Consider the following 26,334-nt stretch of genomic DNA (forward strand, 5'->3'; position numbering starts at 1 on the left):
CTCCAGACAACAGACTGTTGACAAAAAAAAAAAAAAAAAAAAAAACATGAAGGGATAATTGTTGCTGGGCACAAACTGTGGCAAATTAAAAATGTTCTTGCAGAATTCTAATTAAAAACAAAGAGCATGCAGCAAGGACACTGGAATTTTTGACCAAACAAACATTTTCAGAAAGAATTCACTACATTTATATCAATGAAGCAAGGAATAGAGGAGAAGTGTGTTATTGAAAGGCTGTGATTAAGGCTTTTGTTTTAGAACATCGATCTTACAAAAGGAGAAGCAGACGGACTAAGTACCGTACAGTTGAAATAGTGGGCCTGCAGTGACGGTGCAACATAGGAATGTCTTTATATAACCGGGTCGAGTCTCACACACACACACATTTTCTGAACCGCTTGTCCACGGGGAACCGGAGCCTTCCCGGTAACACAGGGCGTAAGGGGAGGGGACACACCCAGGACGGGACGCCAGTCCGTCGCGAGGCACCCCAAGCGGGACTCGAACCCCAGACCCACTGGAGAGCAGGACCGCGGTCCAACCCACTGCACCCAGGTCGAGTCTCATTAACCGCCTTTCAATAAAAAGGGGGAAAACACAATATAAATATTTGTAACCATCAAGAATTGATAGTTATTCGTTATAAAAAGACGTGGCCTGATTACACCGAGGTGCAGGGATGGAATGGCTGGTTCACGTTAGTTTTAAAAAAAAATCTTGCTGACTCTCGCCGTTACGCTGGTGGAAAAAATCTTACAATAAACACTCGACTTTAAATCCGATTCAACTCATTTCAGATATGTGTGCCATCTGAAAGTCACTTGTAGTGTAATTCAAAACATGCAGAGGTCTTTGCAGGTCCACAGCAACATCAGTACAGAATGATGAGTTCTCCGAAAACGCATAAGCATTACAAACACTGACTGTCTTCCACAGCTCAAGAAATAGGCTTTAGAAATAAATGTCATTGTTAGATTGTGCAAGAAAAGAGCGCACGGACACGTAATGAGCAGGTGTTTGGCTGTGATTCGGAAGCTTTTCATTTTGGAGAATTTTTTCTTCTTGGTTTTCTTATAATAATGTGAGAATTTTTTGTACCAGAAATACTGAGGAGAATTCGCTCGAATGCGCACAATCTGTCCTGGGAAATGGTGGCAAAGCAAATTTCATTTTTAAATAATATTAATTCCGTGGAGGAAAGCAAGATAGTCAACTTCTAAACTAAGCAATCGTCTTGACCTATTCGTGCGGTGTAAAAACCGGTTCTTTCCTTTTCTGTGTCACTTGCCTATTTAGACCGTGTTTACTTTCAGGATTCATCCGATGTTCAAAACATAAGTCTTCTACCATGTTTTCACAAAAATTTCACAGTTAAACGTACCAGCCTCAGCTTCACTAGACCGATGCCATCATTACTACAAAAAAGCAGAAAACTGCGAAAATTTTAACTGAATTTTGACTGAATTTATAATCACTTTAAAGGGTGTTATTATTGATTTTATGTAAAAGTACTCCAAATACTTTAAATAAAAAGCTAAAATTCAGTGTTTAATTGATGTAAAATAACAAGCATAATGGCAGCGTAATTAAAAATTGCACTTTATAACGTACATCAACATTAATAAAATTCTACCCCACACTGTTTTTCCTTTTTTTGCGCGTTACGCATTTCTACACAGTAGGGATGTTTGTTCGCTTATATATTCCCTGGACATCCATCCTGCAGACAAGGAGAACCTCTCAAACCGTCTTTGAGATCGATTCTCAGTTTATATTCGGAAATAGTGATGATTGTAAAAAAGGCATTTGTGAGTATAAAAGGCCAGAATTGATCTCTAAAAGCATTCAATTTTAATAGTTACAAACCTATGTCTAGTTAATTAGGCAATGCCCCCCCCCCCACTTCCCCCCAAAAAAAAGAGATTAATCCGAAATGGACCCTTCCTAAAAAGTATCTACAAATAATACTATCCTCCGGTAATAATTGATCGAAACGGTGACCGGTACATTTGAAAATATCAGACCATGGTAAGGGACGCCCAGATATCTAATATTAAAACTGACAGGAGAGCATTTAGATCACTGGTAAAATTTAAAACTTCATAGTTTCGGGAAATGTATCAGTAGCCTGACGAACTATTAAGTTTTGCAATAAACTACAATAAATGCTTTACTAAACTCTAAAATTATTTACATTTATTCATTTAGCAGACGCTTTTCTCCAAAGCGACGTACATGTCAGAGAAAATACAATTTGTGCATTACATTAGGAGAAAGAGACATAGCTGAAGAGATGTGATTCTTAAGTAAACCTAGTTTACTTTCCACTTTATGCACCGACGCTCATCGCACGAGTAGGTGCAGTGATGAACATCGGTGCATAAAGTTATCTACCTCGATTGAAAACATCAGAAAATTGTAATACGGGAAAACGAGTAAAGAATAGATATCCCTAATATTTTACCTCGATAACATACAATAAAGTATTTAAATGATCAGTTACAGTAACCTAGCAATATCTTGCACTCGCTGACCAAAATATTATTAATTTCTCTCGATCTATTACATTTCCAAATGCATCGGTAGTTCCCGTGTTTGCCCACCATGCCATCCATGCTGACTCCCTCTGCTCTGTCTTACAGTTTTCCCTCAGAGAGATCATAATAAGTCCATTCTTCATGCAGGAACAACTGCACATATTGTACTATTTACGGGCAAGACATTACCCAACATGTCGCACACTGAAGGTATTCGTAAATTGCCGAAAAATGAAAAAAAAGACTTTATTGTTGAAAAAAATCAATTTGCAATACGTACTGAACCGAGTGAGAGCTACGATTTATCCTGTTGTGATACTGACTGAAACAGATGAAAATGAAAATCGTCTAAGTTGTGCACCGTAAGTGGGTCCTATTTCTGCGCAGCACATAGTCATAGTGTACCGTGCAAAAAAAAAATTGATGAGAATTTTATAAAGACGTTAAGGGCATATACTTTAATGAAGATTCCCGAATTGAAAACAAAAATCCAAAGCAAAACTATTTAAATAGATCAGAATGGATAATTTAGGCAGCTACTGACCACTAAATCCACTATAAATACATACAAATACGAAATCTCCAGTGCATTAGAACAAACGTCAAAGAGTTGTATTCCAGAAAGCAATGAACGTAGAGTGAATTTCAACACTTCTGTCGATTTTCTCTCAAACAACTTCTCTGCATCCGAGGTAGCAGGATGTTTTAACTTTTTCCCCCACATGCTTAGAATTGAGAAACGAGATGTAGCGCAGTTTCAGAGAAAGCAAGTGAAATCCGAGAAAGGCAAGAATCGATACGGGTTGATATAGTGCGCAACCACTTACGTTACAATATGTGCAAAATGTTAATGCTGTTTCGTTCTGCATCGCAACACATAGTCTTCTTCATGTTCTTGGATGAACACAATGTGTAGTTGGGTTCTTCGGTAATTAAGATGGTCCGTTACATGATTACCTTATAGCTTAGTGACATACAGCTCACGGCCAGTTATACTTATACATGCATGTCTTTTAACACTGTATTTTTCCTTGTCATACACGGGAAGTGACGTGCCACGTGTCAGCTTTAGCGAGGGAATTTTAAGTAGCCCCACATCCTTAATTCTCCTTTTCAATATAGGTTTCATTTGAACGCCATAAATTTTAATGTACGCCATTGTAGCCTTGGACAGATACCAAGAAGGTCACGTTATTCAAAGGTCTGCTTTATTCCTTCCAGCACTCAACAAAGCTCTGCTACGCCGGTACGTGGTTATTTAAACCACTCAGTATAATCGCAGCTGTCATCTTTTAGTGAAGCCTTCCCCGTTATACAGCGGATATCAGAGGAAAAACGAATTGTCATGACCCTGATGGAAAGGGTCCAAGTCGGCAGAGTACCTGGGCTGGGGAAACAAGGCCGAGCTGTGCTGGGCTACACAACCTGGCGAACTAAGGGGTGTATTATGCTCACAGTGAAACTCTCTCTAAGTATCATTCTGTAACTCTAATTGTAACCTGTGAGTTTTATTAAAGAATTTCAGTGTGCAGCCCTGATTACATTCCATGGTTGCGCTGTTTGATACTTTACCTAAGGGCAAAAAATAGTTGTTTCACATTTCGTACAACACATTCTTGTTCAATCTATTCCATGTGCTTTTTCCCGGCGAATTAATAAAAAGAACACGTTTGGAAAACTGCTGGGAAGCGCTATGCGCTACAGGCTATATTTCTTATTCCAAACGTTACTGCACGGGGCATACATAAAAATAATTTGTGAAAAATTGCAACGTGTTCTGCGTAAGACATCGCCAGTCGTATTAAGAAATTAATTGAAATTTTAAGTTTAAAGTTACAATCCACGAGAGCTGTAAATGGCTCAATTAAAACTTGGCGACAAATAAGTTGGGCAAGAAATTCACATAACTGAAACCACAGGTTAATCACCAGAACACTACACATTTTAAACCTTTTAAGATACAATATGACTACTCAAGGCGTTCGACCTTGTTGGACAGAAAGTTGCTAAGGTATATGGAATAATATATCCCAGCTTGTTCCGCGCTTTTGAGAGCTCAGAGTGCAGCTTTGACTGTACAGTTGCTACAACAAAGCCGGGGCCATCTATTTATCTCCATTGTGTCCATGACAGGTCTCCAGATACTTTACTTTTACAATTTAGAGAGTAAAATAATGAAAATAATGCAGATGGTGAGTTTATTGTTTTTGACATTCGACTTATTTCAGTCATTTTAATGCGAAAAAAATGAGGTAAAAAATGTCGGAGGTCTATGCATCCGAATGTTATGTTGTATCGTGAAAAGGCATATTTAAAAATTATCCAGAAACAAACTGAAATTCGTTTTTTCTTTATTGTGAAAATCTTACACGGTTTAGAATACACATCATAGTGGTTCAGTTTTAATAAGAAAAGTGTGTGTTTGATCTCAGTCATATCTGCAATATTCCCTGTAAACAGTTTTTACCTCAGCACACTTCGAGTTTCCCTGTGTACAGCATGTGTGTCTGCTTATGGTAATATCTGTATTTGTAAATATGCCAGACTTTTAATGGTGATTTTATCAGTGGTTTTGTCTAACCCAAGCACCTTAAACAATGTTATTTAATCTAAGTGGACATATTTTTTACAAACTAATAAAGGGGTTTTAAAATATTTTTTATTGCATTTACAGCTATCAATTTTTTATCAAGCTATCAATTTTTCAGATTTCTCAGACGATAAATATATATTATCTATAATACCTTATACCGTATATTTAAAATGAAAGCTGCAGTACAGTACAAGACCAGTTATTCAATGCAAAAGCATAACTCATTTCTCATTTTTCGTCCGATTTACACTGTTAATAATCCATTAACAATCTGTGGAAATAGTAGATGTAACTGGTGATTAAATGCATAATTCCTACTTTTGTTGAACCGTAACAACAGTTTATTTCACGTTGACCTCATGGGCTCGCTTTAAATTAAGTCCTTCCAGGAACTTGACATTTTCAAAATCAAAGTTAACCTTGTCATTTACACCAAGTCTTAATACATTATTCTTGTTCCGCTTTTACTGAACCCTTATTACATTTATTTATTTAGCAGTCACTTTTCTCCAAAGCGACGTCCATCTGAGAAAATACAATTTGCGCATTACATTAGAAGAAGGAGAGACGCAGTTAGTTGTAGACGCGTGATTCTGAAGTGCAGTTAGTTTGTTTCTTTCACCATATGAACAATGTTCATTACACGAGTAGCTGCGTAAAAGTTTATGAGAATACTGACGATTCCTGATCACCTTCCGAGTATTTTTTTAAATAAAGATACATACAAACATTTTCGTTAAATTACAGGAGTGGCTGCGCAAAGGTTTATCCGGAGATGATCTTAAAGTTATAGTGTATGACGAACATTTGCACCATGAATTTGAGAGATTGTTATGATTATGATATTGCGTTAAAAATAACCACTTTTGCTTTATAGAAAGACAGTTACACAGTAAACTGCTGCAAATACGCCACGCATTTAATTATGATTTAACGCGGGTAATAAATAAGTACCAAATATGCATTTTTATGATGTTTTTAGACGAGCTAATTAATGTAGTTTAAACAACCTTTTGTTTTGTAATACAGAGTTTCATTTCCCGTATCAAAAAGTTAGGTGTCAAGGTGTAGCCGTTCTCTGAGTGTGATAGGAGATGTGTTTTAGAAGGATCACCTTGTCTGTTTTTCCAAGGTGTTTTTTTTTTTTTTTTTTTTTTTTTTAAATACCCCGCTGCTTATATGAGACACTGGATATCAGCATATTATCCAGCTCTTTCAAGGCTAATAGTTTCTTTTTTTCATGATTCCTCACAGAAGAATAAAACGCATTTTGCTTGAAGAAGTTTGCCAGTTTTACGTTAGGTAACATAAAACAATGGAATTAATGGATTTAACATTTAAAGATACCAGCACGTCTGTACTAACATACTCATGTACATTATATTTTCACACACTTGCAACTTTTCAACTAATCCTTCTTTTCACTTATTTCAGTTTTACTTTTGCAAGGTCCATATTATATGGAATATATTATATATAATTAAATTTAAGATGTGTATTGTTTGGTAGCATGTATTTTGGTAACTCACAGAAGGAGCTAATCAGTGGCTTCTGCATTGTTAAACATTATGAAGAAGTAACCCAAATATGTCCAGACTACCCATTGTATACTGTACACACACGCAAATATATAGATAGATATAGTTATTTAGATATAGTAGATATGGTAATTATCGATAGACATAGTTCTTTGTAGTTATTTGTTTTTTTGTTATTTGTTAGTTGTTTATTTGTTATTTGTTTTTAAATGTCCATGTTTTTTAAATGCGCCACAGTTATAGTGCGAGTGCCGTTAACAGCGACCTCACCTTTAAGACGCAGCGCGGCCCGCCGACGGGGGCGGTGCTGGTCTCCGCGCTCCTGGCACCAGTGATGGAAGAGGCTGGCCCGGGGCGTGAGCTCCCCTCACCAGCTCCAAAACTCTGGGGGGGGGGGGAAAGGAGAAAGAAAAAAAGACAGGAAGACAGAAACAGATATCTTCGCTCGCGGAGAGGAGCATTCGGACCCTAAGGTAGCCTTTTCTCTCACTTTTGTATAAAGCTGCACAGCAGGGTCCCGCTCACAGTGCTCCGCCCGGGGTTCGGAGGACGAAGATGCCCCAGCGCTGCCTCTTGCTCATCTTCGCCTCCGCGTTATGGCTGGCACCCGTCGCTTGGATGGTGCAGCCCGTGCTGTGCTCAGCCGCTGTCCACGGGAGACCCGTGTCGGGAGGGAAAAAACAGGGGTTTGTGGAGAGAACGCTAATTCTCCTAGACGTGAACACCCGGAGTCCAGTTAAGGTTCTAAATGAAAACTTCCTTTCCTTACAGTTGGATCCTTCTATTGTTAAAGACGGTTGGCTGGACTTTCTAAGGTATAACCATTTGCCTTCTCCTTCTCTTTCTCCTTTTCGCGGGCGCGAGTGCCGGCTTCGGCTCTCATGTGCGGGGGGTGTGGGGCTCCAGGGCTACAAAGCCCTCCGTTTCGTCCACGCGTGATGACACAACGTGGCTCTCCGTGAGCCGAGATCAGGGGAACACGGCGACCCAGCTGCCCTGCGATGTTGCACGATGTGGAAGGGCATTTTTTTCTGCCACGGCGGGCTATTTCTGTCTGGTTTTACTGGTAAAAATGTCATCAGTTGTGCAGGCCTGAAATTGTACACCCGAGGGGAAGCTTTTGAAACGTACCAAATATCACGTTTCTCTTAGAAAAGGCCTAAAAGTAGCTGCACACAAGTCACAAGCTCTCATGCTGTCGGGTGTCCGCGCTCGCTGTCTGTTAATTCCACGGAGGTGTTGCAGTAATATGACAATGATAATAGTAAATATGTAGTTTTTCGCTCGCAATACCAACAGGCCTCCTTGACAGCTATTGTGTAAAAACAATCATTGTTTTCGTGGTTTGTACACGTTTGTGTCAGTGTTTAGTTTATCAGGTCCTGTGTATTTACGTCTGTGTGAGTAAACTGTGTATGTGTGTGTGCCCTTCCTTGAGTTGAGACTCTCACCCGTACTAAAATAAAACGACACGTTGTTGTAGATTTACGAGGAGACGCTACATATTATATTTGTCCTTATTGTCTTACTTTCCTTACATTCTTTTTAAATATGTCACTCAGAATCTGGCACTGAAAGAAATATTTGGATAATTTAAAGGAAACACCGCGACTCACTGTGTTCATGATCGTATTCGAAACTTTTTCCAGGCCTTCAGTGCGCTAAAATTGTTCATATTTATTAATTCGAATCAGTGTTGCTGTTTCTCCTGGCCGTGATTTAATGAAGACGTTTTTTCAGGAACTGACTGCGCTAAGTTTTTTTTTTTTTCATTGCAAAGACTGACATCACATAGTATGGGTTTATGTATGCAAAATCTAAAGAATGTACGCAGTATGATCCGATCTGTTAGCCGAATCACGCATTTGTCGTGAATGTAACAGCCACGGCCTAACAGGGAGAACAATAATTTAATTTCCATACTATTTCTCTTTTTTCATTTTAGGAATATAATTTCTCTCTTTGTCCCCAGTGTTATTCATATTATTTTTTTCTAGGGTATCATGTACAGCGCGTAATATTAACTGGCATTATATTAATTTTTTATGCTTCCTAAAGCGCAGTGTATTTGGGTTTTCTAATCGTATATTAGCTCTGTATTTTAACTATTCATCATCTGGCAGATTAGTCCTGCAAAATAGTTTAAAAGTTCAAAAGGTAAAAGTAGTTATAAGACGCAAAAACACGATGTTTACATGCGCAATTGTGTGGTTAACAATGTATGTAGGTATAAAATCCTTTCATTTTGGGGTTTTTAAAATCAACATCAGCATCTTTTATTTAACTTAGTATATAGTCGACATTGTTCTAATTAATATTACTAATAATCACGGTCATGGTTGTGAAAATACTAACAACGACGTACTGTACAATCACGTGATTTTTTCCCCCTGTTCAACTATGTAGCATTTATGTATCAGATTTTTTTTTGTTAATTTCATGCAATATACAATTTAGGCCGAAGCTTAAATATTATTGAATATTTCGGCTAACATTAATGATTAATGATTAAGCTTCATAATTTTATTACACAAAATTGACCAAGAAAATGGGAAGAAACGTGTCAGCAAATATGTGTAAGGAACATTTAGGAAAGATATATTGGAAAACAGCACGTTTTGTTGGATGGTTTGGAACTGGACAGTGAGAGGGCTCACCTCGGTGACGCGGACGGTTGGTGCGCGGCGCGGGCTGACCTCGTGCTGTGATCCGCGCGCGAGCCAGCATCTCCCGGCCTCACACCGCTCCGCCCGGAGATGCTCATTTTATCGAAGCTAATCACCAAAAATAACTCGTTACTTTAAGTGCTGACGCATTCCTGCGCGCCCTTCACCTTTTCTACACACTGAAAAACAGATGACGCTCTTATGCTTTGAATTAGAAATGGCTGCAGTAAATATCACACGAAATTAAGCTAATTATTCACATACACACATTGCTTTGAAAGTGAGAGAACAAAGCTGTAGATTTTCCCGTGACTTTATATCCCAGTTATGGCCTGGCCTTTTAATTAGTCTACAAAATGTCTGATGTCTGCTTTCTTTAAGAGACGCAATGAGTGGGTTTAGTTTTCCATGACGTGCTGATAAAATCCCGTAGATCAAGAATCAAGAATCGAAAAACCGATAAGACTGTCAATAGTATGTTAGCTATGTTAAATTATATTCGTTCTGTCTCTTTTACTTAAAATGAAAATAATTAGAGTTTTGCAATTAATATTTAACCTGCTGAATTTCAGCAGTTTGGAATATCAGAGAATTACAAAGAGGGGGTTGTTGTTTCCATGTCCATTACACCCATTGCTGAAGAGCACTGATACCCAGGAGTGTAGCTGGGTGATGTGACACAGCCGTTTTGTTTAATTTTCCTTTCCTACAAGCATTGCCCCATTTGTGAAACACATGTATAACTGTCATCAAACAGCAACTACTTAATGCAAATAAGAATTACCTCAGAAACTCAGAAGACAGCATAAACCTGATTTAATACAACATTTTTAAGGCCTGCTCTCCCAAAGTAGGAGTGTAAGCTATCTGTTTTGAATAAAAATACGTTTAATACAGACACTGACAAACCCCATTGTAATTGTGTAGCAACCAAAGCTACAGAAAATTTCATCATACAAGAATCGGAATCATTTTGCTTGCTTTGAACACAGAGGTTAAGAAAAAAAAATGTTTTGATGTATCTTCATTACCATGCATCAGTGTAAATTGTGGGAATGACAGTTACCGATGAAAGATAAATTCATATGAACTCACTGTATGTAATACTTTGTGCTATTTATATGTGTTACCTGCAAGTACATATAAAAGTGGGCCACAATACCAAGGAATTAGATCAGTGCTGGATAATAATGTGTAACATTTTACAATTCAGAATAATCCAAACTGTGAAATGTTGCTTAGTTTCTGTATTTTTCTGCAGTCATTTTGAAATATTGTATCTCTAATATAGGACAGTTTTATTTTTTTTTTCACTCTTTGGATGACTTTGTTTGGTTATACTGACATTGATGAGTCACAGCTCTGGTACGAATATTGTACGTACAACATTATTAGTCCTTTTGCTCATCTCTTGTAGCTCCAAACGGCTGGTGACACTTGCTCGTGGACTTTCTCCAGCTTATCTGAGGTTTGGAGGCAAAAGGACAGACTTCCTGCAATTCCACAATCTGAAGAATCTAGCCAAAATCCGTGGGCCCGGCCCGGACTACTACCTGAAGAACTATGAGGATGGTATGTGCTCTGCTGGGTTCAGATTGGTTGGCTGTGGTTCACTGCTATGTGTAATGAAAATATTGTATTCAGTTCGTATTATGAATGACAGTAAGCCTAGTCTATATGCACATCCTCTCAGACAGGGATGCAGACTATGACGATCTCTTATGTTTACAAATTTTCCTGGTAGGTCATGCTACTTACTTTTTGAGTTCAGATCTATTGGTACATTTGCATCCACACAACAAAGCCTGGATCTGAGTCTGCAAAGCAAGAACTATTGTTTGTTCCTTTCTGAGATTGTAATTCTGTCTACATAATTACAGGGCTAGGTGCTGCCCTTTGAATGAGATAAGCAATGGGCATCTAGTTATGGTTCAAATTAGATTTATTGGAATAAAGATATTAAAATCATGTAGTTTTATAAAGGATTTGGGCTCTTTTTCATGGGAATGATTTATTTCACACTTTTATGGTTCTACTAATTATAAAGATTTTATTGCTTTGTTTTTATTGAATTCAACCCATTCTGATGAGAGGTAAAACACTGCTGAAGTGGAGAACTTGCACAATGTTTTTTTTCTTTTGTTTACTTTTTGGGAGACAGCTTATTTGTTCTTGCTTCTTGTCTAACATTATAGCATATGCCATATGCCATATGCCATATGCCCATAGAGGGGGGTGCGGTGGGTTTGACTGAGTCCTGCACTCCAGTGGGTCTGGGGTTCAAGTCCTGCTTGGGGTGCCTTGCGATGGACTGGTGTCCCGTCCTGGGTGTGTCCGCTCCCCCTCCAGCTTTACACCCTGAGTTGCCGGGTTAGGCTCCGGCACCCCGCAACCCCCTATGGGACAAGCGGTTCAGACAGTGTGCATATACCCATACCTAATTTAAACATTCCCACACAAAGAAAATTCTTAGTAACATTCTAAGCAGAAACTATAATTAACTAGACTGTGACTTTGGGTGAGACAGAATATGTGCAAATCAAATAAGTTTCAGATGGCAGTCCTGTTATTATTATTATTATTATTATTATTATTATTGTTGTTGTTGTTGGTTATGACATTTATGTGATTATCCTTCATTCCAAATATCTTTCCCGAATAAGTATTTGCCTATAATGCAGAGTCGGTCATCTCCTATATAACTTGCCCGTTATTATTTCGGTCATCTTATTGGCACTCTGATTGCTGATGTCCTCCTCTTGCCCAGCAGACATTGTACGGAGTGACATTGCTCTGGACAAGCAGAAAGGCTGCAAGCTGGCCCACCACCCTGACATGATGCTGGAGCTGCAGCGGGAGAAGGCAGTTCACATGCAGCAGGTGCTGTTGAAGGAACAGCTTTCCAACCTGTACAGCAACATCACACTAACAGGTAGGAGATTACACACACATGCATGCAACACCACCACCATCATGCTAACAGCTAAGAGATTGCATACATATGCATGCTACATCCACATTACACTAACAAATAGGAGACAACACATACCTGTGCTCCAAAACGTAGATTAGACATGATCAGAATCTTTGTAGTATACCACAAACTTTAAGTCAAATAACATCTAGCTCAGTCACAGCTAGGTTTGCCTTTAATTTAGGTTTCACTGTAAATTACCCTGCTTATTGTATAATAGATAACTTGTGTGTTTGCAAAAATTAGTGCAGAATGCACAATTTTATAAATTAGATCAAATAAAAGCAATGTGCGGCTTTGCTGGTGTGCTTGGCCTCCGGGCCCTTTTAAACTGGTCTGCAGACTGAACTTGGCTGGAGCATACGTTGTTCCACTGCTTGAGTCCTGCTGCTGTCAATGGCACTGCAGCAGGGTTGCTTGACGTGCAACCCGTTACATGTCATCACTTTTATGCTTATGCAACCAGGCTCTATCAGACACTTCAAGTGCTGAGCACTCATAGTGACTAATAGTAGACATGAAAAGTGAAGGGCAGTGGAGTACAAGCCTTTCCATGGTACAGATTTCAGGTCAAGTCACTATGTGTAACTGCTGGTCTTCTGGATCAAGTTGTTTTGCTTACAAATTGAGCTTTTATTTTCTGATTTAAATGTAAATTTTTTTGGAATATGTGATTCAAGTTTCGGCCACCATTTTATTTATTGGGTATTTTTGTCTGAGAGGATGGTATCTGCCATGTGAAAAGTCTTTGATGGCTTGGAAGGCTTCTTAATCTGTTTTATCTTCAGCGATTTCTTGTGTAGGAAGTCAAGGTAATAGGGTCCGCCTGTTTAAAAATGTTGGGATTTAGTTCAAGAAAAACAATAGCGTGGAGAGATGAAGTTGAATCGAAGTCAAATGGCAACTGCAGCTGTGAATGATTTGTAAAAATTACATTCTCTGAAGCCACCCACATTATGGCTCCTCAGTGCAGAGTTTATGCTCTGTAATGTTTGTGCGGGGAGAGACTGCAGGAGTCTGCTGTGTTTTAAGCGTAGATTCTGATCTACCCTCCTGATTTGGCACCTTTGGTAGAGCTCAGTATATCATTGCTTCAAAGCTGTGCCAAGGCAATGCTCTTTATATATTACTGCTCTTGCAACTCTCGTGTCAGGCGATGGCTTTTCTCTTGTTGGGCGGTCGTTGACCAAGGCCTGGTAGAATTACTGAAGATATAAGACCACTTAGACACAGTGTCTGAAAGAGATGCCTATCTTCACATTTGTTTTCCCCTACTGTGGATCCTTCATTCTCAAATGGTCTCGAAGTCTGGACAGTTGTTTCTAATCAAGTGTTGAAGGAGGCTTTCTCTTTGTTGGTGCTATGGCAACCAATGCTGAGCTTTGGTGCTGGCCACTGAATTCTGATCTCCAAGTTTTGTTTGGCAGACAATTAGGCTGAGCTGCAGAGATTCTGTACCTGAGAGGGAGCTTTTAGAGACTGAAATTCACAGTATTAACTCCCATGGGGAATTGTTTGTTCTAGAGCTGCGATGAGCTCACTAATGAACCCCACAGAGCCTTTGACTTCTTTAATCCTTCACTGTGCATCTGTGTCAGTGCCCTTCTCTGTATGGATGCTCCTGCTTTTTTTTTGTTCCACAATGAACAAGGAGTGTGGGTGTGCTGTTTCTTTCATGGTGGGCTTTCCACACATCTTGGCTTTTATGAGACAGTAAGATATGTTAAATGGTTTATGCTGGATTTGTGTCTATTTGTACAGGGATTGCTTATTGTAGAAAAGAAAAAAAGATTAGATAATGAGGCAATTTTAGCAATAAATATGGAAACTAGTTCAGCATTTAAAAAGCAATATTGGTCGGCAATAATTAAGTCAGTTTACAATTTGGAATTAAATGTGTACCACGTGCTGTTGAGGGTCAGAATCATAGAATCTGGTATCTGTGTTGATGTATAAAAAAAGTCAGAGTTATAATTTATTGAATTACAGGAGGTGCTTTTAGTTTAATTTCAGCTCTTGTGTATAGTGTCAAGATGGGAGCTGCATATATCTAATTTGATCTCTCTTTGCTGAGTAAGAACCTAAGCAAGAATTCTGTGAATGGCAAAAGGACAATTATTTCCATATACAGTTCGCTCTAAAATGTGTAGGTATATAGTCTTCAATAAGAGGTACTAGGTTCCTCTTATTAAAGACTATATACATATATGTATATACATACATTTTCTGAACCGCTTGTCCCATACGGGGTCACAGGGAACCGGAGCGTAACCCGGCAACTCAGGGCGTAAGGCTGGAGGGGGAGTGGACACACCCAGGACAGGACGCCAGTCTGTCGCGAGGCATCCCAAGTGGGACTCGAACTGCAGATCCAGCGGAGAGCAGGACCCGGTCCAACCCACTGCGCCATCGCGCCCCCTCCATATATGTATACACACACACACATCTTCAGAACCGCTTGTCCCATACGGGGTCACGGGGAACCGGAGCCTACCCGGTAACACGGGGCGTAAGGCCAGAGGGGGAGGGGACACACCCAGAACGGGACGCCAGTCCGTCACAAGGCACCCCAAGCGGGACTTGAACCCCAGACCCACCGGAGAGCAGGACCGTGGTCCAACCCACCGCGCCACCGCGCCACCGCACCCCCCTATATGTATATATGAAAGGGAAAATAAAATGGAACGAGAACGAATAATGCTACATGGATCATGTCGGCCAGCTGTTTACAGTCTCGTTCTGGAAAAAGAGCTATTACTTGCAGTTAAGAAAAGCATGAGGAGAAGGGCTTTGCGGAGGAAACGGAAGTGCATTGGTCACGGGTGTACAATGTTGGCCATTGCGGAGCAGCCTGTTTCATACTCCTTTTACTTTGTAGTTTATGCACTTCAGTGTTACATTAAGCCTCCCAAAAAAGGTGAGGTCATATGATCACTATCATGTTGGAAAATGAATGTCTTGAAATACATTTGTTTGAAAATCTGACTTCAATCTGACTTAATTTTAATAATGGGAAAAGGCTGCTGCTTGACCAGGTATCATTGTTTTACTCATCCAGTCTAAACACTTTCCACAGTTCAAAGTAGAAAGTCCATTGTGCGGCACAGCTTGTAGAATGGTTTTTGTTTTCTACTTACCCAGCTACCATGGAAAGTCTTGCCAGAATTAATTTTTTCACACAGTAAAAGATTTTTTATTTAATGTCACTTCTCATAAAGTTGTTCAGTTTTCTATTGCAGACTTTATGTTGGATCATATTAAAAAAATTAAATCCCCATTTATAATATTAAACATTTAACTAATTGATGTTCTTGGAAAATGCTGAGTTTATATAAAAGCTTTTTGATAAAGCTTTTTTGATTTTAAACCTAAAATGCACATTTTTTTAAATAACCATAACAGCTGAATATTACAAAAAGGACATTATAACTTCAAAAGCTAAGGCTTGGTTTTATACTGTAGCCATTTGCATCTACTGGGCTTGGGTCAGGTTCAGGGTTGATGGTGGGCAACATTTTGGGGCTGCTGCAGAGGGAACCCTAACAACCTGGGCGCGTGCCGCATGAGACTAGCCTGCTTGCAATCAGTCCAGCTTCCCCTTGGGCCTTGGCAGGTGGGAAAACAGTTTTAAAACCTTCCGCTCCATCCCCTTCCACTCACTACGAGGTCACCCCCCGCCAGCATGGCTTGTTAGCGCTATATGTAATAGCCTGTCTTCATCTGGAACAGCTCTCCAGTAAAAACAAACCATGTGGGTCCAGGGGTCAAAGTCGACCTTGCCCCTGCCTTGGTGAAGATCACCCCCCAAAAGTCACTCCCTAGTGGGTGCCTTCTGCGTGTTCTTTACAGCTAAAGACACCTTATTCCACCTGTAGAAGTGTTCGTAACAGACTCTAGATTAAATTACTGTTAAAATAGCCTCATGTTTCTGTTATCTGTCTGTGGGGTTTGTTCCATTTCTTGCTTAGTTTTCCAGATTATATGAGGCATCTTCCAAAAATTTACGATGTTGTACTTGACCTCAAATTTTAATTTTACTTCACTTGTTGAAAGAGCCTTTAGAATGTTCACTTCTGTTTACAGATTCCTGAGGTGAAAATGGCCATTTTTGCATGTTTTCTGTTTGATTTCCCCTCAGGTACCCACCTTCCTCAATACTATAGTCTCAATATTGTATTGGCACACTCAAGAAATGTTTAGTGGGAATGTGTGCAATATTCCAAGCTATTTCCTGTCCATTTAAACTCACAAGACAAATGACAGGAAATCCTCCGATGTGTGAAGCTTGGTTTTATGAAAGGTGCTATTTACTTCTTTTTCACCAACAGTAGTAACTTATTTAATTTTCTGATTACCCAGAATCATTTGTTTTCTAGCAGTTTATCTTGAGACTTTGTAAAGATGAATGCATGGTTCTTCAAAAATTCCACTGTGCTTATTCAGTTGGATATCAATCCTTCTGCCCCATATATGTCCTTTTGGAGTTACAATGAAAGGTTTTAATTCTGTGATGTTGTACCAGATGCTTACAGAACAGATCTATAGCATTTTTCAGAGAATATGAAGGCTTCCTAGAAATTTTATTTTGAACAGCTATATATTTTTCCGAAAATTTAAAAAAAAAATTATTTACATGAATATTTTCAAACTCTGTGTAGTACTTTTTATAGTGTTAAATTCTGTGAACACGGTGAAACCCAAGTTCCAAAAATTCTTTCCACTGTTGGTTGACTGGTAACTTGGAAGTTTAGTTCAGTTGTAATAAAAAAGTTTCATCTCTTACATATGTATATTTACTTGGATATTAAAGCAGGATGCAATTTTTGCACTAACTTGTTACATGCTGAGAATTTTCTGAATTATATTAAAAATTGTACAAGTACATTTTCACCTTTTGTCTTAGAGATGTAATGACAAACAAGTGCTTCATATATTTACATTAGCAGTGTTATGCTTTTAACATGATAGCTACAGGAGTTTTCTCCAAGCAATTTTAATATTGCCCCACATCCCAGGAGACACAAGCTTGAAAGCCATTTGAACAGGAAAATTGCTCCTGAGCCCAACTCAAGCCCATTTTAAGTTAACAACACTTGAGCCTAAAAAAGTTTTTCAGTTTTAATGCCTGAACCAGCTTGAAAACTGAGAATTTAAACATTTTTTAGACTTGCACTACCTACGATGAACAATCAAGAGCATTTCTGAATCCATTTGACTCTTCAGCAATGTAACTAAAGTGAGTTGTGTCTACCAGTAGGTCAGTCTAGTTCCTAAGTAACCAGTGTAATGGGGCTTTGTTGTTGTTCAGATCAAGCCCAGGCCTAACGCAACAGGCAAGAGTTAAAAATTGGCCCGACCCGAACTTGACAGGTCCCATTGGGTCCCGTCAACTCAGGTCGGGCATTCACTGTCTAACACAAACACACCACACACAGCTGTGGTTAATGTTTCCTCACACACCTTGCAATGCCCACGGTGACCGGAACATTAACAAGTTCTAATCTTGAGACTTGAATAAACAAAGCCTTTAATATATGAGACACTAATACTTTAAACAAAAGCCTTTCAGCTGAGTTAATCAATGTCTGACAGGCCTAAAAGGTTTACAGACCTGATTCTGGCATGTATGTTAAATGTATATTACAACTTGTACAGTGTACTGACTAACAGCCTTTATGCGTATGATCACTGCTTTTCTTTGTAAGTGTACTGTGTGCTATTCCCTTTCAAAAAGTCATTTACAGTCCATTACCCCACATATTCTGAATCATTTAGTCCATAAGCAAACAAATTTGTCCTGCTGTACTGCCGATAATCAAAGAAAAATTAAATTGTAATTACCCAGGGTTATGTAGCAGAAGCATCTGTGATCAAACAAAACTGAAAGTTTAAAAGAAGGCAGGCTTGTGCTGAATGCCAGAGCAGCGGGTGGAGTTTGGGCAACATCTGTGAAGCACTACAAAACACTGTGACCAAAGAAATTTGGCCCTGTGTCTGCAGAAAGGGTGTGTTTTGGGTGAATTACATGCAGTCTCTTTGTTGTTTGTGCGGATATCAAAACAGTTATGTGTGTATAATCTTAAGGAATGCCGATCACCTTTACACTGCTTTTCCATAGTTCTACTTTTTTCTGACCATCTAACGTAATATTATCATAGACAGAGTTCATATTCAGTGTAAATAATTTCTTACTAAATGCAAACCCAAGGCCATATAATCATACATTTCATTCATCAGTCCATCCATTATTAATAACTTGTCCAGTGTAAAGTCACGACAATCCAGAGCCTATCCTACAAGCGTGGTGCGTAAAGTGGAATACTACCTGAACGGGACAAGTATAATAAATCTTGTTTTCATAAATTGATTGAAGGAAAAATAAAGCAATATTTACAATAATGGCTTTAGCTTCAAATGGAACTTGGTAGTCTTTGAGTAGTTTTGATATACTATAGTTATGCTTCCCTTGCATGCTGTGAATCCTTGAGCAGTGTGCAGGACCAGCACCTCTCTGCCAACCCTTTGGATGAAATAATAGGAGACTGCTTTGCTGTATCATACCTGCTAGGGAAGTTGTTACCATGGAAATTTCTGACCTAATCTCAGTGGGTCTCTTGGTCAGCGTAGTAAATGTCAGTTCTGCTAGGGACCATGTGTTGATGAGTGTGTGCACGTGTGCATATGCATTTTCTGGCCTGCCTATGGTGAATCTGTGATATGTCAGGAGACTAAGGGTAACAAATGAACTAAACTCAGGTCAGGGTTTTGCTTTGATTTTGAGGTCTGCCTGTGGTTCACATCTAAATCCAAGAAGACCATGGACTGTGGGGAATCAGCTGGTTAAGTCGGTGTTCCCTTTTCTTGTAATTAATGTGTAAAATCAGCAGCAAAAAATTCAGCGGCAGACTGGATAAACTGGATAAACTTGCCTTAGCAAATTGCAAACCCTTGCCAAATATAAATGCTGTTACAGATTGACTTAACATTTGTTTTTGAAATTCCATTGCTTCTCTGCAGAGATGACTTGAAAGGGCTACTTACCTTTAACTCTAGGAGTCATTTCAGTTTCATATTAACTGTATTAACCACACACTTTTTGGTTAGATTTAAATTAAAATTGTGATTCTTTATCACATACTAGGCTGGAAGAAAGGGTATTTAAGAGCAAAAAATGTTAAAATAAAAATGATTATGGCATAAAGATTCTAATTTCTAAATATTTCTATTTGCAAACTGTGTGCCAAACTATGCTTCTGCAGTAGTGTAGCTGTATTTATGAGGTCTGTTCTTCCTGGATAGAGTTCTTGGTACACTAAATCCAGCGCTGGTGCGTCATAGTTCCTGGGCTGAAGTTGCAGACATGGATTCAGATTCAGATCTGTCTGTGTGGATTTTGCATTTTCACCCGTGTTTCTGTGGATTTAGTTTGGGCACTCTGGTTTCGTTCCACGGATGAAACCAGAGATGAGTTTCAGGTCAGTTTGTGACTATAAATTGCCAGCAATGTGAATAAGTGTGTGTTACATTGCCCTGTTCTATAAATGGGTGAATGATTGCAGGTATTTTAGTACAGCACATCTAGCAATGTAAATCAGCTTGAACAAATATGTCAACTACATACACTCAGTCCTTGTGGATTAGGTTCCTAGAACACCCTGTGAATAAGAAAAATACAAATACAGAACCATTGATCTTGTGGGGAAAAAGCTGTTAGGTTCCTGCGGGACCTTGTTCACCATACACTTTTGCTACCTATCACCATAAACTCATCATTTTGTGTGTCGTTGCAGTAAAACACAGCTTACTTATTATATTGCAAGTTTTTTAAACATTTTTTATTTTATACACAGTTTTTTGTAATAGTAGAGTATGTGCAGTCATTTGGTGTACCAATACTCACTCACACAGGCATGCAGTAGTGCTGTCCACAGCACTTTTTTGTCACTCACCATCTCATTGATCCACAAACTTAAACGCCTTTCCATTTCTTCCATTGCCTCATCACAGACCACAGATGTAACTTTTGCACTTTCTCGTGCCGATTCATGCACAGCTCAACGAAAATCGTATTCCTCATGGCAGATCAGCTGCATTGTGGATTCATTAACACAGTATTCACAGCCTATGGATGCTATGGACATCCCAGAACAAAGTTTACCTAACACTAGTATTTTATCAATAAGGCTCGTCACAGCCTTTTTCTTTTGCTTGGGCTGGGCACACATGCCAACACCTTTTCACTTGCATTTTGCACTATGCTTGGATCCCATTACAAATTAAAGAAAGACAGTGTGAAACTGCAAAAATGTGGATTACAAGATGTTCGACAAACATACGTGTTAACACAACGAGAGCCACGAGAAAAAGGAAGCAGCCTATCCTTGCTGGAGCCCATTCGCGACACTGCGTGGTAGGTGTCTGAAAATTTTTTGCTTGCTGCTCAGTGAATATTCCCAAGGTGCCTGTGAATGGTGAAAAAATAGATTACACTTTATTTCAACCGAATGAATGAACCTTCGGACACGGAACGTGCGGATAGCAGGGATAGACTGTACTACTTAATGACTCACTCACTTATTTATGAAATGAAGATATATAGTGGTGCTTGAAAGTTTGTGAACCCTTTTGAATTTTCTCTATTTCTGCATAAAAATTACTTAAAATATGGTCAGATTTTCACTCAAGCGCTATAGCCAGATAAAGAGAACCCAATTAAAGAAATGAGACAAAAATTATACTTGTTCATTTGTTTACTGAGGAAAATGATCCGATGTTACATATCTGTGTGTGGCAAAAGTATGTGAACTTTTGCTTTCAATAATTGGTGTGACCCTCTTGTGCAGCAGTAACTGCAAGTAAATGTTTCTGGTAACTGTTGATCAGTCCTGTGTGTAGACTTGGAGGAAGTTCAGCCCATTCTTTCTTATAGTACACCTTCAACTCAGGGATGTTGTTGGGATTCCTTGCATGAACTACCTGCTTCGGGTCTTTCCACAAAATTTCTTTAGGGTTAAGGCCAGGACTTTGACTCTGCAATTTCAAAACATTAACTTTCTTCTGCTTTAACCATTTTTTGGTAGAACGACTGGTGTGTTTAGAGTCGTTGTCTTGCTGCATGACCCACTTTTTCTTGAGTTTCAGTTCATGGCCAGATACCCTGAAGTTTTCCCGTAGAATTTGCTGGTACTTTTCAGAATTCATGCTTCCATCAATGAAGGTAAGCTGTCCTGTTCCAGAGGCAGCAAAGCAGGCTGAAACCATAATACTGCCACTGCCATGTTTCACAGATGGAATTGTGTTGTGCAGTTGTCCCTTTTACTCTGTTTAGTCTCATGTAATGAACCACTGCAAATTGATTGCCACTGTGAAATACAACATACATTCTTATGTTTTTAATTTTTATGTTTATTTTCAGTAAGGATAGAGGCAGACCAAGTTTAGAGACAGATACTCCCATCAAATGTCTTACTTTTATCTGGACTGTGCTGATACTGGCGGTGTGCTGGAATCTCATACTACCTCAGAAGGTGGTCATGGTCATGGCACAGTGGTAAAAGCTACAGAAATACTGTACCTTAATTGTTTAAAAAAGCAAAATGTGTTATTTATACACATGCATAAAACACTGCCAAAGTGTGAGTCAAAAAACATAGAAATCTCAGTTTAAAACCACACATAATGTGAATTTGAATTTTTTTTCTTTCACTTGTTTGGTTTATTTATCTGCATTTGCAGATCCCTGAAAATGCACACTGTGTCTGGAGAACAAGCAACATGGCATTTTAATCCAAAACATTAATTATGGTATTTGCCATGAAAGACACTACTGCTGCTCCAATGCACATGGTGCATCTAGGAACTGCTTTTACACTGTGTCATACTTTCTGCTGGCTAAAATTGAGCTTCCACGCCCACAGCTAAACAAGCAACCTTCATTATAGCCAGGCGAGTTTGATTTTCCTAATTTCACTCTCAGGCTGTCAGGAGTTATTTATGATCATGTCCAAGGAGTGTGATTATATTTTCTTCTTTTTGAAGAATTGCCACAATTACGTATACAGTTAATTAAGTTCCTGAGGAGACCTGGGACAAGTGTGACAGGGTGGGAGCAGGCAGGGGGCACTGTTTGGATCTAGCTGTGTTGAGATTGTACCTGGCAGGCTGAGTGTTCCCAGCCTTTGGAGACCGGATTTAACCCCAACCAAATACTTTCTGGTGCTGCCAGTCCATGATGGCTCCATCCTGTGTTCTGAGACACTTCCTGTGGAGAACATTAACCAGGACACTGCCTGTGTCCAGCTGCTCCTGCACTGCTGGACTAGACCAATGGACAGCTATAGTAATAATGGCCATTCTCATGGCTGTATGGCCACATGAAGAACAGGTTTGAGAAAAATGATGAATTTCTCCAATTTCTTCATTGTGTTTGGATAATGAAAATATGACTTGAATAATATTTATCATCGGTAATTTTGGGACCCCTTCACCTTTCTGGTTAAAATAATGTTTTCATACTTGATTTTTTCTCTTTTGGAGTTATTTTCCCCAGTGTACGCAATGCATGGTATAGGGTTATTGAAATTTTGCTCCTTTGATAAGAAAACAGTACCTGAGGTTTTATGCATAAACCATTCATAACATCCTCGACATTAGCCCAGTGGAATTATGAGTGCCTGAACTGTGTTGATGGCATTTGGTGCAGTCTTGTTCTGGATTCATAGATATATCCACATGTAGTCACTACTGTTGGACATCTCAGATTGCCTGCTTCCAGCAATAAAATGTTCTGGCAGTTGCTGTGGGTTTATTTCATTGGCTTAGTACAAAGCTTCTATTACTAAACGCACTTGATACATACAATACTGTACTGTCTTAAGTGTTTCCCATAATATATCTGTAATCCATGATGAAAATTTATTCTCTGGAGAGATGTCTTATTTTTTTGGGTGAAGTCTTTTTGACAAAATTGCTACAGTCCATACAGTACATGTTCACTTCGGTCCCATAACACAATCTTTGCCTCTGTCAAATTGGTGCGAGCTGGAGGAATTTAATGTGGATGAGTTAGGCCAAATTGCAGCAGAGCAGTTCCAGTCCTGTGGTGACTCCACGCCGCTGTAGCCACACATGAAGGCCTAACAGTCTGCTGAATGACATTTCACTCAACAGTTGTGTGGCCTTCATCAGCAGTAGAGAGATGCAGATGAAACAACTGTCAGCCCAGTTTCTCCCATATCAGCTGTTCTCTGAGGCTTTCAGATGCTACAGAGATTTGTGACTCAGTGATTGGGGTTTCCCTCTCAAAAGAGTATTGGATTTCTCTTCTTTTATGGGCCTTTTTATGTGCTACAGCTGCATTTCCACCAGCTATCCCACTGGAAGTCCAGTTCAATACAAGATGATGTTCAACTCAGTGGGTTTTCTCCTGGTAAAGTAGAATATATTAAATCTGTCCAGAAGAATGTGAGTTATATAAGAAATTGGCCCGTTTTGGTTGTTACCACCTGTGAACTGCACATCGTTTCATTTTTATTCTTTTATCTGTGGCTGTTTTGATGTTTTAGAACTTGTCCGGGGTTATTTATCATTCTCTAGCTTTCCACTGAGGTCACTTTCTACTACTCTTCATTGAATCACAATGTTTTAGAGGGGTGAGACCTTGCTAGACAAGAAGAATAAGAATTTATCTGCCAGTATTAAAGGGATATGTTATTTCTTTGCCAATTAACTCTTCATGCAATTTTGACTGAGTTTCAGGTTTCTGGACTGATAAGGGAGCTTGTGTGTAATCAGTAAGAATTCAAAATGAAAGAAATACAATGCGGCGATCTATTAGTAAATACCTGTCACACCCACGCCCTCGAGCCAAATGACCGCACCTCCCCTGAATCAGAGCAGCAGGGTATAAAAGAAGCTGTGTCAGCTCACCTGATTGCGGAACCTCACTAAGTCTATCAGCTTCTCCTGCGATAAAAAAAAAAAGAATGAACCCTTCTTACCTCCTCATCCTTCCAGTCCCTCTTCGTCCTTTGCCCTTCGTTCCCTGTTCGCTGCGTTCCTGGTTCCAGATCTCACGCTTCACCTGATCAACTTGGATTCCCGTTTTGTCCCAAGAATAACGTCTGCACCTCGAACGACCCACACCTGTCCCCGACTACAATCCTTGCTTTCTCCTTGCTTGATCCCACAATAAACAAACCCGTGATTGGGTCCACACCAACTCCTCGGTCTCACACCCTTGTCCTTGACAGTACCGTGATAACAGGATATTGTATTGGCTGTTTTACCCATTAAATGAAATGGTTAGAAGGAATAATTGAACTAATTTCAATTTAAAGCAATATTGCAGCTTTCGCACATGGAAAAATAAACATTTATGTTTTCAAAATGAAACAACAACTGGAGCTGCCTTGGTTAAACTTGCTGAAATATAATATTCAGATCTATGAAACAAGACAGCATATTGGTCTGGTGCAAATTTAATGGAATTAAAAATGAAAATATGCTTTGGGGCAATATTAGCAGCACAACTGCAGTGATATTAAAATATAAATGTTTTTATTTTTGACAGAAGTGTTGTTTGAAAAGAGCTTTGAAGAGCAGCATATTAGATTAATAGTGTTAGTCTTTTTTAACATTCCTGCCTTGTATGTTTTTCACTTATAAATATGTAGAATTTATAAGCACATGGCTCTTCATAAATTATTTTTTTTAATGACATGGTGTGTTACCTTAAAAAGTTGATAAAATGTGCCAGCCTTTCTAGTCTTTACTATCAGCAGTGGCGTTTCTGTTACTTAAAGCATGTATATGTGATTTTGTAAATTATGCTGTGAATTCCCTGCTGGTTTCCTCTATGGTTTTACTGCTTGTTAAGATGCTGTCTCATTTCCAGGGTTGCATTTTTCTGCCACTTCCTTCTGAGGTCATTTTATTGTCAATTGCAGTTTAAGTTGAGAAGTTTAAGTGAAGTCATGGCAATGAACACAGCCTTGCTCTCATCAAAGAACAGCACTGTGCAATGTTTTAGGTGTGGTGACAACTAAGGTTCACGGATAAAGTGTATATAAGCACTAATGTACACATTGATAAACAGGGAATATGAGTGTGCATAATGTTAACTATTGAAGAACTATCCATTTTTTTTTAAAGAATCATCCATCTTCCAATAATGAATGCGAGCTACACTAGTAATGAAAAAGTTTTGTGTTATATCAGATGAATACAAAAAGGGATGTAAATTATAATGCAGTATAATTTAATTCCAGTAATGCTATTTTATATTGCATGCAGTACAGACTATACATAAAAAGTAAAATGCCGTTGTTAATAAATAACCAGAATGGTAGTTGTGGACTCCTGTTGTACAAATAATTTGTACCTGTTTATCATATTCTATATGTTATATTAACCACACTTCTACTCCAAAACATTATCTTTAAATTAAGGTAACAAATAGTTGATAAGAAGTTTCATGTTAGTCACTATCAAGTGGTTTTATTTTTCTTGCTTTGTTGTTACTGTATTTCACCTTATCTAATTGAATTTTACATTTTGTTTACATTTTGTTTAACTTGAAGGAACATCTTAAGGTATACATTTTCTAAATTAATACTAATATATTTCACACAGACACTATGTAAATGTTGTAAACATCGATTTTGGTAGAATAGTTCGGCATCAAAACTAATTGTTTGAAAGAATTTTATGTGTCCATATGTATGTAATGAAATTTGCTCTGGTCAAGGAAGCATGGAACGGAAAAGTAAAATTGAATTTTCTGTGGTATGGTACAAGGACCTGTGCTTCATTCAGAAGGGGGAGCAGTGAATGTTTTTGGCTAAAGGAAGCCAGCAGAGACCTCTTTCCTAGTGTTTTTTTTATCTGTGACTTGACTGACGGGACATGACACCTTTAAGCAGAACCAGATGTGGGCTCCAGTTCAGACTTTTACTGGGTGCTTCAGACAGCCTCGAACCTCTCATGTCTGGCTTCTCTTCTGCCTGAGAGCACACTAATTCTCCGG

At 38.9% G+C, this 26,334-nt stretch overlaps 1 protein-coding gene across 1 annotated transcript in view; it reads left to right on the forward strand.

Moving 5' to 3' along the window:
- The first annotated feature begins 7,223 nt into the window (after positions 1 to 7,223).
- hpse2 (heparanase 2) overlaps positions 7,224 to 26,334 on the forward strand; it is an 82,103-nt gene continuing 62,992 nt past the window's right edge. Inside the window, exons 1-3 of the mRNA XM_018766201.2 lie at positions 7,224 to 7,483; positions 10,752 to 10,906; positions 12,105 to 12,266. Coding sequence (XP_018621717.1) covers positions 7,224 to 7,483; positions 10,752 to 10,906; positions 12,105 to 12,266 — 577 coding nt within the window. The remainder of the gene's footprint in view (positions 7,484 to 10,751; positions 10,907 to 12,104; positions 12,267 to 26,334) is intronic.

Source organism: Scleropages formosus, chromosome 8, assembly GCF_900964775.1.
Source record: "Scleropages formosus chromosome 8, fSclFor1.1, whole genome shotgun sequence".
Lineage (NCBI taxonomy): Eukaryota > Metazoa > Chordata > Actinopteri > Osteoglossiformes > Osteoglossidae > Scleropages > Scleropages formosus.